The following is a 17,162-nucleotide window of genomic DNA, read 5'->3' on the forward strand; positions in this document are numbered from 1 at the left end:
ATTTAACCAAATAGAAAAAAAAGCAACTAGCACAAAAAGTAACGGAAATACGTTCACAATGAGGATGTGTATTTTGTTCGAATTGGCCATTTGTTCGTACGTACGTACGTATTTTTCATAAACGCATCAACGCAGTCAGCTTGCAACGAGCAATGAGAACTAGACAGCGTTGTACAAATTGTCACAGTTCATTAGTTGGGTAAATTTGATGGATGATCAGTGCATCGAATTTTGTATACTTTGTACACTTTTACAAATAGTAGCATAAAAAAAGTACTATAAACTGAAAAATAACACTTGGATTATAGCTTTTCCGTTCGTTCGGCGGCACTCATTGAAGATCAAGTGACGTTTGTGAATGGTTTCTGTTGAAAATTTTAAGATAATATTTTAAAACTGAAAGCAAACAGAAATGATTGTGCCAGGATTATATGCTGACTTTCTTCTCAAAACTAACATAAAATGAAAACACCGTCTACGATAGCATTCTAATTCATCACAGATTGCATTATTTTTCATTGCGCGCAATATTGCACAGTCTGTTTGCTGAAACAGTTTCAAATGTTTGTATTCTCAACACCATCATTGCTAATCTTATACTTTCATTGGGAAAACTGGATGACTTATACTGTAATAATAGCAGAGAGCGAGATGTTTGTTACAACAACAATTTGAACTGTAGTTCACTACATTGAGCAAACAAGTTTTATCATTGTACAAGCCGTAGGGAGCTTTTCAATAGTGACGGATAGGCATTTGCGATGCACATAAAAACGCACAACAAATTTCAAACGAAGAAAACGACTCGTTTTAAACCAAAAACCCGTTGTTTAAAATTTACGTCATACCTGATTGTTGAAAATTACAGTAATCGTTGAGGATAAGAAAATTTTATAGAAAATTATTGTAAAATTAATTTTTTTTAAAAAAATCCACAGATTTTAAACAATAATAAGTTAATAGTACTTACAGAATGAATAAAAACTGTGAATATTGAGTTGACGTATGGACGCTTTCATAATTCACAACTCTCGTCATGTAAATATTATGGGATCGTTAGTGTACTGAGTGTTCGTAATTAAATGGCTTGTCACGTCAATGGCAATGTATAGAATGGATTATTGGATAGAAAATTTCTTGATAGGCGAATGTTTGTTTTTCAACGAACTACTTTCGCTGATAAGAAATTAGTGAAAATTTGAATAAATTATACATTGTTCTTACGTATCCGATTGATTAATTTTGAAATGATGAAAATTGTTCTAAAATAGATTTCAATTTCAATTAAAAGAAGAATTAAAATAAAAAACTGAATAGAATTCACCATTGCAAAGAGAAAATGCAAGATGTTACAGTGCGATTTGAAATTTGTTTAAAATTCGTCGTCGTTGTGTATATTTAACATTTCGATTCAAAATATACACATTAGTAATAAAAGCAAAAAATGAAAAAAAAGCAAAGAACAGATAAATTGTCAAATAATGATTGTTTGTAATTTGGAAATTGTTATTAAAATAAAACCTTGCGTGTTATTTATTTATTGAAGATAGTATCAATCAATCGATCGATTGATCTATCGGTATCCGGTATTGAAAGTTTTGTGCTAATTTTATAACGTTGTATTGATTTGATTTGATTTTGTTATATTTAAAAATTTCTAGTTTACAATAAAGAAAATGATCATAGCAAACAAGCGGCATGATATGAGACAAAATTTCTGTCTGTGTCTGATGAAAAGATGACAGACAGACAGAGAAAGCTCTTCTGATGGAAAAAGCTGACGCCACCGCTGGCGTCAGACTTTTCAGCTAGAATAAGTCCGACGAGAATGCTAACTATGCTATGCTATGCTATATAACGAGCGCACTTGAAAATTTCAAATTTCAAAAGCTTCAAATGTTTTGCAAGGTTGTTGGAAAAATTGTTGAAAGTTATAAAAAGAACAACTCCAACAATTCCAGTCGACATTTTTCTTTTTTGCTTTGCTTTTTGTTCTTGATCATCCAAAATTCAGTCAGCTTACCAACCATTAGCTTTGTCGATGTGAACAAGATCAAAGCCAGGCCGCGCATCTTGTTGTTCTGACAATTTGAAATTGGATATAGCTATTCTGAATTTGGGAAGTGAGCACAGACGTTCGGGCTCAAATTGGCATTCGAGACCAGGCGGCACCGGCTTATACACATTTGAAATTGAATACCTGCGTTGAATTTTCCAATGCAAAATTGAATCCTATGCTAATTCAATTATTTTTTTTCCCCATCTTCTCCCCTACCCCTACCTCTATCCATACTGTATTTCGAACTTTTATTCTTCAACAATGTATCTCTGTCAATCGGGGCTGGCCAGTTTGCTCAAATTTCGCATTCCGCGACCAAATAAGCTAAGCAGATGAGTAAACAATGCTTATCGTTCAAAATTATAGCCGAAGACCAAAGTTGTGGCACAATAGTGGAAAATGCTTTTCAAAGACGACCGAGTATGTTGATCGACGTTCAACGTATCAGCCGGCGGCTTTGGAACAGTCAAATTTTGTCAAATGACGTCAGTGAATGTTGTTGAAACGTCCAACTTTACTGTAATACTAATTATATATATATATATATTAATATTAAAGAAAAGAAAGACGCTCAAAGCTTTACAATGGGAAAAATTTGCATATATATATTTGCGGAATGTGGAAAATGAAATTTGAATTTTGTCGTAAAACAGTAATTTCAAACAATTGTTCGCTCGTACAGTTGATAAATTTGAATTCACAAAAAAATCTCTGATTATTGATTCGAGAAAAATGTCAGAAGAAAAACTTTTTTCTACATCAGCTCTCAAAGATGATTGCACCATTTCAATGCCATCCTGTGATTGTTGATTTATTCCAATTAATTCTTTTACAAAACAAAAAAAAACATTTTCCCATTTCAAAATTCTCATGATTGGAATTTTCTATTTGAAATATGATTCAAAAAAACAAAAAGTATTTCGTTGGCATTTTTCAAAGCTCAGTACTGTTTCGTGTAGATGTTGTGAATGTTGCTTTCAAAAAAAACAACAGAAAATTATACATTGCTGCTGTTTCTCAAAGGAATGATAAACTTTGCATTTCATTGTTGTCAAATGTTTTTTTTTGTTTTGTTTTTAAATTTTATGTAAATTTGTTTTCACAAGTTGAATAGCATCAATTTTAAATTTATCTTTTGTTAGTTTTGGAAAACACAATAATCAAATAATTAATTTTGTGAAAATTAAAAGTGAAAATTTCAAATTTTGTCTACCATCTAAAAATAAAATGCAAATTGTTCAATGTAGCTGGGCCAGCAGCTGTGGAAAATACGAACGACAGAGGCCAGTCGACGTGCTTGTGACAAGCAATGTCGACCAATGGACCAATGAGAGTGGAGCGCGGGCGTTCAAGAGCGTTCAGCTCACCTGGTCGATAACAGCTGAGGAGATGCGGATCCAGTTTCGGCACTAGCGGCGCCGTGGCGCTACACGTTCGGCTAACAAAAAGCAATAAGCTAGCAGCTAACAATATTATATATATTTATATATATATATTGATATTGATATCTGGCAGCCGGGTGGAAGGACGGACGGGCGATTGATCGTTACTTTTTGACATTGACAAAATTCCATGCACATTCTCAACTTTCTCTGCTGACAACAAAGAGCACCAGAAAAGCCGACCTTGGAGAAGAAGCATCGGAAGAAGCACATAAGAGCAACGCAACTTCAGAAGCAGAGCAAGAAGAAGAAGAAGGAGAAAATTAATTTGAAACACAAGAATTGCAATTATAAAATAAGAAGAAGAGCAAACGAACGATTCAATCCCGCCTTGCTTGTCATTCACATCTGCAGTTTGTTTGTTCATTTTTAAATATTTTTCAAACTGAACAAAAATAATAAATATAAATATATAAGCCAAACACAATGTACCACAGCTTATTTTTCTTCATCATCACTGCTCCCATTCAGCCCCAGTAGTGCAGTTGCATTTGTCACTGACCGTCGTTGTCCTGCACAATGTTTCGGCTTTTCTTCAACTGGATAATAATCCGAATAATAATCATAGCACAGTTTGACAATCATATTCAGGCCATTTCTTCTTGGTCCTCGGGCATGGATACTTACATGTCCGAATCTTGGGCCGTTCTGAGTCGCATGCCGCAGCCAAGCTGTGTTGATATTCCGAGAAATTTCACCCTGTGTCATGGAATCGACTATGCCCGTATGCGTCTTCCCAATCTCGTCGACCACGAAACTCTCGACGAAGCTGTCCAACAAGCTGCCCCTTGGATATCACTGTTACGTCTCAACTGTCATCCGGATACACAAGTAAAATTTAATATTATTTTTCCATTATTCTGTTTTAATATGTAAAGCACTTTTTATGATGTGTTCATATTTTATTTTATCCTTCTTCAAGCGATTCCTGTGCTCGCTGTTCGCACCTGTATGCTTAGAACGAGCAATTTATCCATGTCGATCGCTTTGCGAGGCGGTCAAATCAGGATGTGAAAAGAGAATGCAAATGTACGGCTTTCCCTGGCCAGAAATGCTGAATTGCAATAAATTTCCAATCACCAACGACATGTGCATCCAACCGCACGAAAACTATCAAGGTAGGCTTGACAACACGGCAACAATCTTGTGTTGTATTCATCAATAATATTAATAATCATAATCATAATACACTTCGAAGTTGGGTATTTTTTCCCCGTCCATCCATCCCTCGACCTCGGGTCATGAAAACTGTCATTCAACTGGACAATGATCACAATCCCGCCCAGTGCTGGCCAAATAGCTGACCATTGTCCAGTTGGCGATGACCACCCGCGGCCGGGTAACGCCTCGGCAAATATCCACGCATAACCTCTCTCTTCCTCGTGTCCTATGGCTTTGACCGTTTCTTTGTTTTTATTTCATTTTTTCAGTGAACAAATCTTGTACCTCGTGCAATCAAGTTGGAACTTATGAAAATATTTTGGATCACTTTTGCCGGTCTGATTTAGGTAAGTTTGAAAAAAATTAACAAGTTAAAAATTATCAATTTTTCAATATTGCGTAAATTTTTTAAATGTCTATAAAAGCGATAAAAGTCACTATAAATTCATACAAAATATTCACCGATAAAGATTTTTGTAATATAAAAAAATTCAAGTACTATGAATAAATCTGATGATGAGTTAGGATTATGCAAAAACAAAAAATTGCATTAGTTTGAAAACTGGCAGATAATAGTAACAGTCGTTCTTTTATTTTTTTGTGAATAAAGAAAAATGCAATTTTCAGAGTTTTTCTCAACATGTTGGAGGGTGAATTTTTCAAAACTTGCATACATTGAACCCTACTGTTATGCGATGATGTTAGAAGAAGCTTTGTACCAAGAGTTAAGCTGCTTTTGGAAACTAGAGAAATATCAATTTGAAAATCATTTTTTCTGAAACTTTGTCTGGCCAAGGAAACCGGCGGGCACTATCAAAGTTCGTCTACTAAAATTTCAAAAAGTGCCGCCGCTTTTTAAACTAGGCTAGGCTAGCTTTTTATTTATTCATTTTGTTTTTTTTTACATTAAAAAAATGTAGCTTGAGGGATGGCCAGATTTATTCGATTTTAGAAACAGTATCCGTTCGGTGGTTGAGTTTTGAAAGAAAAAGCATCGAAAAGCCGATAGCAAGAACATCACAAAATGCCGACAAGCGGCTTGTCATTTTGAACAGCTTTTAACCGATGAGAGCAGAACCAGATGCGACAACTTTTTAAATATAGTACCGCAACTTCTAAGATGTGGGCGGGGTCTACATTCTGGTCAAATAATAAATCAGACAAAAATCTTTTTATATATTTCTGTGCGATAAAAATAGCTTTTAAACTGTTCAGTTATGGTGATTGAAATATTATTTGAAAGTACTGTTTAAGCTGCTTAACGTTTTTAAATTTGCGAGCATACATTTGCCTGTTGGGAAAACATTGATGAAGTATTGCAGGAAAATGCTCTTATCAAAATTTATATTTTTTCTTCTTCACTTAAATCCGCTCAAAATAGCATTTGATAATGATTGTCAAATAGAAGTGTATATTTTAGAGCAATCTTTGAACATTTCATTATCTACTTGTAAAAACAAATTTGAAATTATGCTAATATGATCAATAATAATTAGTACAATTAAGGAATGATATTTCATTTTTAGTATTAAAAGTCAAGCTGAAATCAGTGAGCAGCAATCACATCGTAGTTCAAAAAGCCCGTTCAATTAAGCCCCGTGAAACTGAAGCAAATTTGCGTCAAAATGACGTCGAATTGAAACTTCAGTTGACAGAAAACAACGAAAATTGTCCATGTTCATCAGCTAAAGCGCACCGTAACAAACGTTACTTAGCTATGGCATATCATGGTCGAAATGGTGTACTTGTGTTGAATTTGTTACTTCCTTGGAGAAAAGAGAAAGTTAGAATTTAAATAATTATAATTGAAATATTAATAATATATTATTATTGTTATTATTTTTGAAGCAATTCAAGAAAGCGTTGAAGATGTTTCGCAAGTTGGACTGTAAAACGTTGGGTACACAAATTCGAGAACGTGCTAGACGAGAACGACGGAAAAAGCTGCGCGCAAAAGCAAAGGCAGCCGCGGCTCGCCTTGGATTGAAGATGCCAAATCCACGGTGAACTTGTAGTGTAGATTATCATTTATCATCAACTACGTCAACTTTTTCCCCAGTATATTTTTAAAAATGAAAAAAAAATTTTCCCTTTGTTAATTTAAAAAGCAAAAATTTCACCCTTCGGTTTATTTAAAGTTTTTCAGTATTATTACAATAACATGTCCTTTTTTGTCAGTGCGTGATTTGAAACAGTTTGATGATAAGCAATAAAATATTAGTAATACTTGCATTCTACAGTGAAAATTTGAACTTGATTTTCAGTTCAAACAAACAGTGCAAAGTTTAAAAGTTTTGAAGCTTTCATTCTAACATAATTGATGGAATAATTGAATCTGTATTCCATTTTTTAAAGAAGATGAGCGTAGAAATTGAACTTCTTAAATTTTAAACTTCCTAATAATAATAATAATGAAGTCGCGTTTCGTTGTGCACGATTCAACATCTTTGAATAATTTTGACTGTGTTGAAAGTGATAAGATTTTCATTTTAAACACTTTAAAAGTACGAAAATTTAAATATAATAGAAGTACACATATACGACAGACAATTCGAAATGAAAATCAAAACCTTACCTTCCAGATTTCTTATAAAGCATAACTTCAGTGTTTGTCAACTCTTTCTAGACACATTCAACTTGCAAAATAGATAATACGCTCAGTGAATCTAAAACATTCTAATTTATCTCTAGTCCTATTATTTGCATAACGCGAATTTCAGGTTTGTTCAGAGAATTGACAACACTTTGCTAATTACAATCGTTATGTTAATTTTTGTTCTGTTGCCTGCCATACATTTTGTTATTTATCAGTTAATTTCCATTTTTTAAATATAAGACATTTTTAATTTCATTTAGCGTTCAAAAATATCCAACGTATTATTATTAAGTAAAATTTATTTATAAAACAAATTATGATACATTCGTAAATGAAGGCATTCTTTAACATTACTTTTTATAATTCCTTTTGAACTTCAGCTTTGCCCGGATAACTTTTCCCTTCAATCGTAACTTCAGCACAACGATCTTGCTTGATTAAAAAATCTTTCGCGTCCCATGCCTGTGCACCATCTTTAAACATGAAAATGGCACGATTGTGATCAATAGTAAAGCTGAAAAATATTCAGCATGTAAATTTTCTTGTAATGTGACCTTATTCGAAATTTTAGCTACACACCGTTGCACTTCAATGTGATTGTTGAACAGGCTAGTTTGCCACAGTAGAGTTATATCATCCAACTCTTTTGGTGACGGTTCTCCAGAAACTGTGACAAAAATCATCAAAGTTTTACGCTTTTTCATTGCCTTTGCCATCTCCTCCATGTCTTTAAATTGACTAGGATCAAAAGAAGCGGATGGTTTGCGTTTCCATTCTGGCAGTTCATCTTCTTCTAATGGATCATCACCTTGCTGAAAAAATTAACATTATAAATAGGAAAACTTATAATTCTTTTTTCTAGTGGAAACATTTCGTCATTAATACTTCGTTTTGGAGGAATTTTAATGTTTACATCTGTAAATCAAATAAAATTTATACAGATATGTTTAGCAATTTTACGTAAACATTCAATGCTCCATACTTCCCATTGATCGTACAAATCTTCAAGATCAGCTTCGTTATAGTCAATCAAACTTTTCTTCTTTTTAGCATTTGAGTTTTGCAGAGTAACAAAAGCGAAGGATAGAATAATGCAGATCAACATGCATGAGCGTAGCATTTATGCGGCGGTATAAATAATAACACAACTACACTTTTCTTTAAATTAAAAGATTTGTAAAAATTCCAAAGAAGTCAGTGTTAAAGAAAAACGATTTTCAAATGTTACATAAAATATTTGAGTGTGTTACTGTACACTGTATGCACAGTCTCTGTTACAATTATTCACGAGAATCTTGATATTTAAATTAATAACTGCAAAATCGTTTTAGGTAAATTTAACAACTAAATAAGCAATAACATTATTATTTTTCAATTATAGCGAAAATAAATAAAGGAACTGAAACTGAACAGTTAAAATCTCTTTCAAATAAGAAAAAGCAAGTATTAATTTTGCTTTTCCACATCTAACAACTCTTGTTAAAAATTAGTGCGCTTAATTTTTACAGAAGTTTTAATTTTCAAAGCACAAGTTATTTTAAAGTTTAATTAAATAACTTATAAATAAAATGTATCTTAAGTAAAAAACTTAATATGAATAAAATGCCAAAAATTATTGTTTAATAATAAAATACTAAATAAAATAGACAAAATGTAAACCTAAGAAAAACTTAAACTTGATTAATGTTTACTGTAATGCTTAAATGCTAGCTGAATATATTTGCAAAATTGCATTATTAAAGATTTTTTGTCATAATTTAATCTTTACCTGTACAAATGATGCTTTTTCAATTAAAAGATAGTATTTATAACTGCATTATGATATTGCCATTTAGTTGTCATTCATCATTATTTTAAATACTGTTTGACTTGTTTTCCTTTTTATTTTGCAAATTTGTATTTTATAAAATTGCAGTTCAGTTAGATTAGTTTCAAATTGTGAAAAATAGCAAATAAATTTGCTTTCTTATTATTTACACGAATATTTTTCAAAAGAAAAAAAAGGCAAACCTTGAAGTTTCAACTTGTTGTTATAGGCAAAAGTGGTTTATTAGAGAAATGAAGGATGTTGTTTTTGAAGATGTATTTCCATCTGAGGAAGAATTAAGTAGTCCTGCTAAGAGTATTTGTCCAGTTTGTCAGACATCATTTAAAAATTGGCAAAGTTTGAACGCACACAGATTACGAAATCATGCGGCTTCGAAATCTGGCGGTGATAGCAGTTATCATCGTTATTTTTGTCCTCGTGAAAAATGCAAATATTCTAAAATAGCCAAGAAAGTTTGGTTCAAATCCATGAAGTTACTGAAGCAGCATTTTCAGAAAGTTCATATGGCCAAGTTGTTGGTTTGCTCTGTTTGCAAAGATCGTCGGTTCAGTTTGCTGCGTGATTTGCAATTTCATGAAAAGGTGTGCTTGAAGAACTTGATTGAAAACGTTTCAACTATGGATATGCGAATGGATAACCAATCAGAAAAAGATAAATCGATGTAAGTGGCTGATCTACTTTAATTTATCAATTTGAACTATAAATTATATTTTGCAATTTAAATTTGTTAAATTCAACTATAGTGAATAATTTTTAAAAAATTTTTTAAATAATTAAATTTAAAAAATAATTGTTTGATTCCATAACGAATAAGTTATTGTCAGCGCTCTCCGATGACGAAAGCTGTCAGAGAAAGCTCTTTCCTGTTTGTCAAATTATGAGACTTATGTTGTAATTTGCATTTTTAAGTTAAAAGATTGTGGCATGATATTTATACAGTTTATTTTGATCAGAAAATGTTAGTGATGTATTTTCTTTATTCAGTTGCGATTTTCATTGTATTTGTTCTATTATTTTGTCGTTTATAATGACAAATTTCTTATTTAATTTTTTAGAGGTCATAATTTTTGAAATGTTTTTAATAAATTTAAACAAACTGTTCCAATTTATTTATTATTATTAATGTGACGTTTTCTTCTTCCTAGTTATTCATCTTTTCATAACCCAGTAACCTCATCGTTTGTTCATTTTCTGTTTGCATGGCTAACAGTTATTGAAAATGCGGTTGTCGACATTTGTTTATTTCTTTATTATTTGCACCTGTTCAACTGCTTGTCTAGCTAGCGTATTTGTTTCTCAGTCATTAGCTCTTTCATAGTTATTGTTAATTGCAACTACAGTTGACGTTGCACTTGAGAACTGTCTGCGATGCTGCTTGAACGTTTTTCGATTCTTGTTCTCTTGGTAAAGATATTTTTTGTACTTTTTAATTTTAATTAATTAATTTTTTAAATATTTTCAAAAAACAATTCCCAGGAACCCATCGTCGTTATGCAAATTTACTTTTCGGGGGTCGAGATTTAGAATTTTATTTTTGTTTGAGCGCGACCAGCATGGCGCCGACGGTTTATGTCTTGATGCCGGCCTGCAAGCCGGCTAAAGTCGACGCTGAAACACAGACCGATTTCACAGTGGACAACAAAGATATTCAGTGTGAAGTTACGGAAAAGTACAGTTGGCCGTCTGAAGGAGCTGGCATGTCGCATTCTGGGCAGCGTAATCCATTTGAATTGGACTCTTTGGATTTCGGTTGTCAGGCGGTCGCTTGTTCGCACGAAAGCCATCAAGATTCACTGTTGATGAATAATTTTTGCCAGACAACTTCGTTTGTGGCCGATGCGTCTGTGGATGCAAATTTGCCTTTGTTGAATGCTGAAGATCACCACCAGCCGCCGCCGGATCCACTGTTGACCAAATGGTTTTTCGAAGATGAAGCGGAAGAAATTAGTGGCACGGTTTTCAACGACATTGAAACCCAAACGGAAATTGATTTGGACGCGCTCATGCGATCTGACTGTATTTCAGATTATTTTATGGGTTCCAATTAGAGAAAATTGGATAAATTTCTTTCTTCTATATTATTATTCTTATTTAAAAGTTATATATGTATATAATATACATACGATATGTATATATATGTACACGACAAGCACGTTTTGGGAAATTTGTTTGTAGCTTATGCTGGTGTTTTGCTTGACTAACACGACAGCGGTTGAAGTCGAAGAAATGCCGGCTGATCATCCTCAAGTTTACACCATGAAACCACCAGTGAATAAGCATCCACGCGACTACACTGAGGCTGACTTGCAAGGATTGTTTGATCAGTGGGAGGTGAAGTTTAAAAAAGAAATAAATTATTATTTTTCTATCAATAAATAACTGATTTCAGGCGAACGACGATCCTCTGGATCCGGATGAAATTGAAGGTTGGCGTAAACCACCTCCGCTAGATTTGAACTTGCTCAAAGTGCATACTTCGGAACAAGCTTCGCGTATTATCAAGAAAGATCGTGAAATGAAACTGTTTGTCAAATTTGATCCCAAGATGTCACGCGCCGAAATTGACGACCTCACAAATATATGGTTAATGCGCTTTTTCAACAATCACATCGTCAGCAAAAGGTATTGGATGTTTGAAATTCTTGTTTTATTGATCATATTTTTATAGGCGGTTTTCACAAGAAAAAGAGGTCGAATTTCTGTTCATCGAAGGATCTCAAGCTTGGGATGCGTATCATTTTGTCATGGATCAAGACGAAGTTTACGAAGTGATGCTCGAAGGCAATAAATATAAAGGCAAAGCACAGTTGCGTACGGAAAATAAGACAAAAACTGAACTTTGAATTCATTTGACGAATATTTATTAACTCTCCTTTTATCAGTGTTATGTGAATTGCTGTTGCTTGATTTTTGTTTCTTTCTTTATTCTCGAAATGCAGTTGTTATTTCTGAAATAAAAGTTTTTTTACAAAAGAAAGTTATTGACAAATGGTTATCACGCTTTTTGAAAATAAGTTCTATACAATGGATGAGAAGCCACTTTTCATACCACTTACTATACGTCATATTACTACGGTGAATTTTAAAAATTACTAAGATCAACAAAGTCAAATTTACTTTCAATTTGTAATTAGAATTATTTGAATTTTCTCATTTTCTATTCAAATTTTATACATTCAAAAAGAAATATCAATTACGACTAGTTACTGTATTGAATTACAGTAACTATTACGCATCATATACATGACATAATCATAACTGAAATAGCTCTGAAAAAGGAAAAGATTTATTTTCCAGTTAAAAAATTTTATAATTATTATTTTCAATCACATTCTACGGGAGAAATTTTATAGAATGTATTAGATTGTTCTTGTGTGTCAATAATACTATCGTCGATTTGGTGTTCTACGGAATAGCAGTTAACTTTTGAAAGATTCACTTCAATTGATAATGGTCGACATAACTACTGCAGGTACTTTAATAGAATAATTTTTATTTAAAAGTGATGCTTAACACTAGTGTTATTTTAGGAGGATTTACATCATTGTTAGATGAACAGTCGGTAGCATTGCAGGTTTATGCGTTGGAAAATCTCGACAATTTGGTTCCAAGTTTTTGGCATGAAATTGCCGATTGTGTTTCACGTATAGAAGAATTATACGAGGATGAAAATTTTCCTTCGCGTAAACTGGCTGCTTTGTTAGCTTCCAAAGTATGCGTTAGTTTCATTTCAAAGTGATTTTTTCTATATTTATTTTTCCAGGTGTACTATTACTTGGGAATATACAAAGAAGCGTTGAAATATGCGCTGTACGCTGAAGAACTTTTTGACGTCAAGATCCATTCAGAATATTCAGAAACTATCGTTGGTAACTTTTGGTTGCTTGATTTTAAGTCGTATTTGTATTTTAAGCATTTTAATTTTTTAATATTATTCTAGCAATTGCCATTGATGAATACATCAAATTACGAAATGTTGAAAAGCAATCCGAGAAAGTTGGACAGGATTGGCGAAAGAACAACTATGATAGAGATAAAGTTGAAGAAAGGAGAGCAAGAATTATGAAACAAAAAATTAAAGAAAATAGAAATAAAAAGAAATTAAATATAAAAAAAGAAGAACCAGAAAAGCCGAAGAATGATGAAGAAGAGGATCGAAAAAATATTGAAGCAGCTTTAGACAAAGATTGTGAAAGCGAAGCAATAACGGATCCCAGATTGGAAGCGGTTATCAATCGCATGTTTGATCGGTGCTTTGCTGAATGTGAATTTAAGCAGGTGAGTTTTTTTCCATAATTATATGTAGGTTGTTTAATTTTTCATTTGTAAAATTAAATTTACAAATGATATATTTCTTGGTTAGATAGTTGGAATAGCGTTAGAAACTCGTCGCATCGACATGCTGAACAAGGCATTGATTGAATCGGTAAGGAGGTTATTATTTGAAAATTTGATACGGTTTTCATTTTTCAAATTATTTTAGGAAGATACTGTTGAACTTGCAGCTTATTGTGCAAAGTGCGCTGTTCAGTTTGTCCAGAATCGAACGTACCGTAATGAAGTTTTCCACCATCTTGTGGAATTGTGTTCATCCAGTCCTCTGCTTGATTACAATACGTTATGTCAAGTAATGAAATTGAAAAAATTTTCAAATTAAAATATTTAATTTTTAAAATTTGTCCAGTGTCTTTTGTATTTGGAAAATCCACAACAAGCGGTGGATTGTTTGAAGAAGATGCTCGTTGGATCGAAAGTATGGCAAGCTGTTCAAGGACTGTAAAGAGAATTTAGTAAAATTAAACTGAAACTATTTTAAGGAATCTGTTTTGGCTGCTTATCAAATAGCATTTGATTTGTTCGATTCTGCTTCTCAGCAATATTTAACCGGTATGCTGAAATGCATTTCACCTTCTGAAGTGGAGGAGAAGAGCGACGAAACAAATGTGGAAAATTCTGATTCAAAGAATAAAGTAAGAGATTGAAAATTCACCTTTTTTTAAACGATTAATCGTGTGATACTTTTAACGTGTTTTATTTTACTTCAGGGGTGAATATTTTGTTGTTTTTTTAAAATTATTCATGTAGTTGTGATTTTCAATTTTATAGACGAAAGAGGAGAAAGAGAAGAGTGAAGAAGAGTTGAAGCTTGAACCGTTGAGACGCATTTTGTCTGGAGAATTGACAATTTTTACCCATATGCAATTTCTTATTAAAAACAACCGTGCGGATTTGCAAATTTTGAAAAATATCAAAGATACTGTGCGCAGTAGCGTTTGCCACACTGCTACTGTCATTGCTAATGGCATCATGTATTGTGGGACTACTTGCGATGATTTTTTGAGGTATTTGTATAATAGAATTGTTAATTTGTAATTAAATTTTTTTTCATTTTTAGAAATAATGTCGATTGGGTCAGCAAAGCAAATAATTGGTCCAAATTTTCCGCGGTTGCCAGTTTAGGGGTGATACACAAGGGTCACGAAACCGAAGCGACTCGTCTGTTGGAATCATATTTACCAAAAGATGTAGTCAGTGCCACTTCCAGTGGATATCTGGAAGCTGGTGGCTTTTACGCGTTGGGCTTGATTCACGCAGGTCATGGAAACGAAACACTGTTTGCACGTTTGCAGCGTGAATTGAATTCAACCAACAACGAAGTACTTCGACATGGCCTTTGTTTAGGCTTTGGCGTCGCAGCACTCGGTTCATTGCGTGCTGGTATGATGAATTTATTTTAGAATGATAATTATTAATTTACTGTTGTTCTGTTGATGCTTTTTGAAGATTTGTGCGACGACCTGCGGACTATATTATTTCAAGACGAAGCCGTAGCCGCCGAAGCAGCCGGCATTGGTATAGGATTGATTTTGGCTGGTTCGTTGGATTACGAGGTTTTCAAAGAAATGTATATGGTAATGTTTTCATTCAAATCATTTTTAATTCAATTTAACATTCGAAAATTTATCATCAGTGTGCCACTGATACGCAGCACGAGAAGATTCAACGTGGGATCTGCGTCGGCATTGCGTGCATTGCTTTTGGTCGAATGGAACAGGCGAACAGTTGGGCGGATGAATTGTTGAAAGATCAAAATCCGATTCTTCGTCGAGCTGGAGTTTACACGTTGGCAATGGCATACTGTGGTTCAGGCAACACGAACGTCGTCGGTCGTTTGTTGCATCTTTCTGTAAGTGACGTCAACGACGACGTCCGTCGTGCTGCGGTTTCTTCGATCGGCTTTGTCATGTCTAGGTATTATGAATAATTCTTTTTTTTATTGTTCTTATTTTTATCTTTCCAGAAATCCAACTGCATGCCCACAGTTGGTATCTTTGTTGATGGAAAGTTACAATCCAAATTTGCGCTACGGGGCTGCTATCGCGTTGGGTGTGTCTTGCATAGCTAGCGGCTTGCGTGAGGCGATAGCTCTGCTGGAGCCGATGTTAGACGATACTGTCAATTATGTTCGTCAGGGTGCATTGATTGCAATGGCTATGGTACTGATGCAGCATAACGAATGCACCGCACCGAAAGTTTGTTATTTTACTTTAATTATATATTACCGGATATTTTATTTGACGAAAATAACTTCAAATTAAGGTGAAAGATTTTCGTGAAAAACTGATGAAAATCATCGGCGATAAGCATGAAGATGTGATTTCAAAGTTTGGTGCAATCATTGCGCAGGGTCTTCTGGATGCAGGAGGTCGAAACGTTACCGTGAACCTTATTGGTCGCAATGAAAATGTGTCGATGATAACGGCAATTGGTCTTCTTGTCTTTTTGCAAAGTTGGTATTGGTTTCCGTTGGCTCATTTCATCTCGTTGGCTCTGCAGCCGAGCTGTTTGATCGGTTTGAACAGTGATTTGAAGGTGTTGAAATTTTTTAATATGTATTACTTTTAATAATATGACCAGTTTATTGTATATTTTTATTCAGATGCCGAACATGACCTTCATATCGAATGCTAAACCGTCTACTTATGCTTATCCGCCTCCGATAGTTGAAAAGCAGGCCAAAAATCCTGAGAAGGTGGTTGCTGCAGTGTTGTCTTATACTCACAAATCAAGACGTCGAGACCGTGAGAAGCAAGCAAAACAGCAAGAACAAGAAGAAAAGATGGATGTGGTATTTAAAAGATGTTTCTTTTTTTTTTGATTTTAATTTCGATGCATACACGTCGAACGATCCACAGTATTGTGATTTTGTAATGAAAAATTGTAACTCAGGATGAGGCGGCAGTAAACAAAAACAAGGATAAGGATGTCCCTGACGCAGCGGCAACCGCTACTCAGGCGGCGCCTGCTATTCCCGTTGAAAGCAGTACACCAGCCGTGGAGAATGTTCCATCGGTGGATAACAAGGTTGCAGAAACTGCTGAACCGAAAGCTGCTGCTACCCCTGGTGATACTACTACTACGACTGCTGCTCCAGCTACTACCGATACTGTTGCTACAACTACTTCTGCTGCAGCTGTTGGTACTGGTGATGCGGAAACGGAAAATAAGCCAGCAGTAGTTGAACCAGAACCAACATTTGACACTTTGAACAATCCAGCCAGAGTTACCAAACTGCAAGTATGTAGTTTATTATATTTTTTTTTTGGAAAATTTTTAATATTTTTTTTCGGACAATTTTACAGTTGAAAGTGATGACAATGCCTGATGACAGCAATTTTATACCAATTAAACCAATAACACATGGTGGTATTATCTTGATGAACGAGAAAAGTGCCGAAGTGGCAGTCGATTTTGTTGAAGTAGTTAAAGGTGAATGATGATGATGATGATGAAAAGTTCAACTACACTAAGCCGCTGTTGCAGAGTTATGCTGACATTTTTTTCTTTTCTTTTTTTTCAGCTAATGTGGCTCTTGGCGATGAAGAGGCGGAACCAACAGCACCGTCGCCGTTTGATTATTTCATAGAAAATGAATCAAATGGTCAAAATCAAGAACAAACTCAAACGGACACTACATCCGCCGCAACACAGTAGTAGTAATGATCATAATAACAATAACAATACCAGTGGTATTTGGAGAATTGGTTTATATGAGCATTATTGGGTTTTTTAAAC

At 34.0% G+C, this 17,162-nt stretch overlaps 4 protein-coding genes across 4 annotated transcripts; 3 read left to right on the forward strand and 1 right to left on the reverse strand.

The window, feature by feature from the left end:
- Window positions 1-2,402: 2,402 nt before the first annotated feature.
- Tsp_04043 (conserved hypothetical protein) lies at window positions 2,403-3,390 on the forward strand. The gene is made up of 3 exons (XM_003374809.1): window positions 2,403-2,524; window positions 2,618-2,711; window positions 3,307-3,390. Exons 1-3 carry the CDS (start codon window positions 2,403-2,405, stop codon window positions 3,388-3,390), a joined length of 300 nt encoding a protein of 99 aa, XP_003374857.1.
- A 630-nt stretch (window positions 3,391-4,020) lies between these two features.
- Tsp_04044 (secreted frizzled-related protein 1) lies at window positions 4,021-6,847 on the forward strand. The gene is made up of 5 exons (XM_003374810.1): window positions 4,021-4,332; window positions 4,424-4,619; window positions 4,932-5,009; window positions 6,189-6,445; window positions 6,809-6,847. The coding sequence occupies exons 1-5, from the start codon at window positions 4,021-4,023 to the stop codon at window positions 6,845-6,847; spliced, it is 882 nt and encodes a 293-aa protein (XP_003374858.1).
- Window positions 6,848-7,615: 768 nt separating this feature from the next.
- Window positions 7,616-8,378, reverse strand: Tsp_04045 (mesoderm development candidate 2). Its single transcript, XM_003374811.1, has 3 exons — window positions 8,241-8,378; window positions 7,838-8,070; window positions 7,616-7,772 (listed from the first exon to the last, which is right to left on the reverse strand). The coding sequence occupies exons 1-3, from the start codon at window positions 8,376-8,378 to the stop codon at window positions 7,616-7,618; spliced, it is 528 nt and encodes a 175-aa protein (XP_003374859.1).
- A 938-nt stretch (window positions 8,379-9,316) lies between these two features.
- On the forward strand, window positions 9,317-17,081 carry Tsp_04046 (26S proteasome non-ATPase regulatory subunit 1). The gene is made up of 21 exons (XM_003374812.1): window positions 9,317-9,747; window positions 10,630-11,041; window positions 11,262-11,417; window positions 11,476-11,708; window positions 11,755-11,897; window positions 12,617-12,804; window positions 12,850-12,955; window positions 13,267-13,364; window positions 13,450-13,512; window positions 13,570-13,713; window positions 13,904-14,056; window positions 14,193-14,428; window positions 14,482-14,804; window positions 14,871-14,998; window positions 15,058-15,338; window positions 15,388-15,619; window positions 15,687-15,959; window positions 16,027-16,215; window positions 16,317-16,451; window positions 16,730-16,856; window positions 16,948-17,081. The coding sequence occupies exons 1-21, from the start codon at window positions 9,317-9,319 to the stop codon at window positions 17,079-17,081; spliced, it is 4,185 nt and encodes a 1,394-aa protein (XP_003374860.1).
- The last annotated feature ends 81 nt before the right edge of the window (window positions 17,082-17,162 follow it).

The sequence above is a fragment of the Trichinella spiralis genome (genome assembly GCF_000181795.1).
Source record: "Trichinella spiralis strain ISS 195 chromosome Unknown Scfld5, whole genome shotgun sequence".
NCBI classification, from domain to species: Eukaryota; Metazoa; Nematoda; class Enoplea; order Trichinellida; family Trichinellidae; genus Trichinella; species Trichinella spiralis.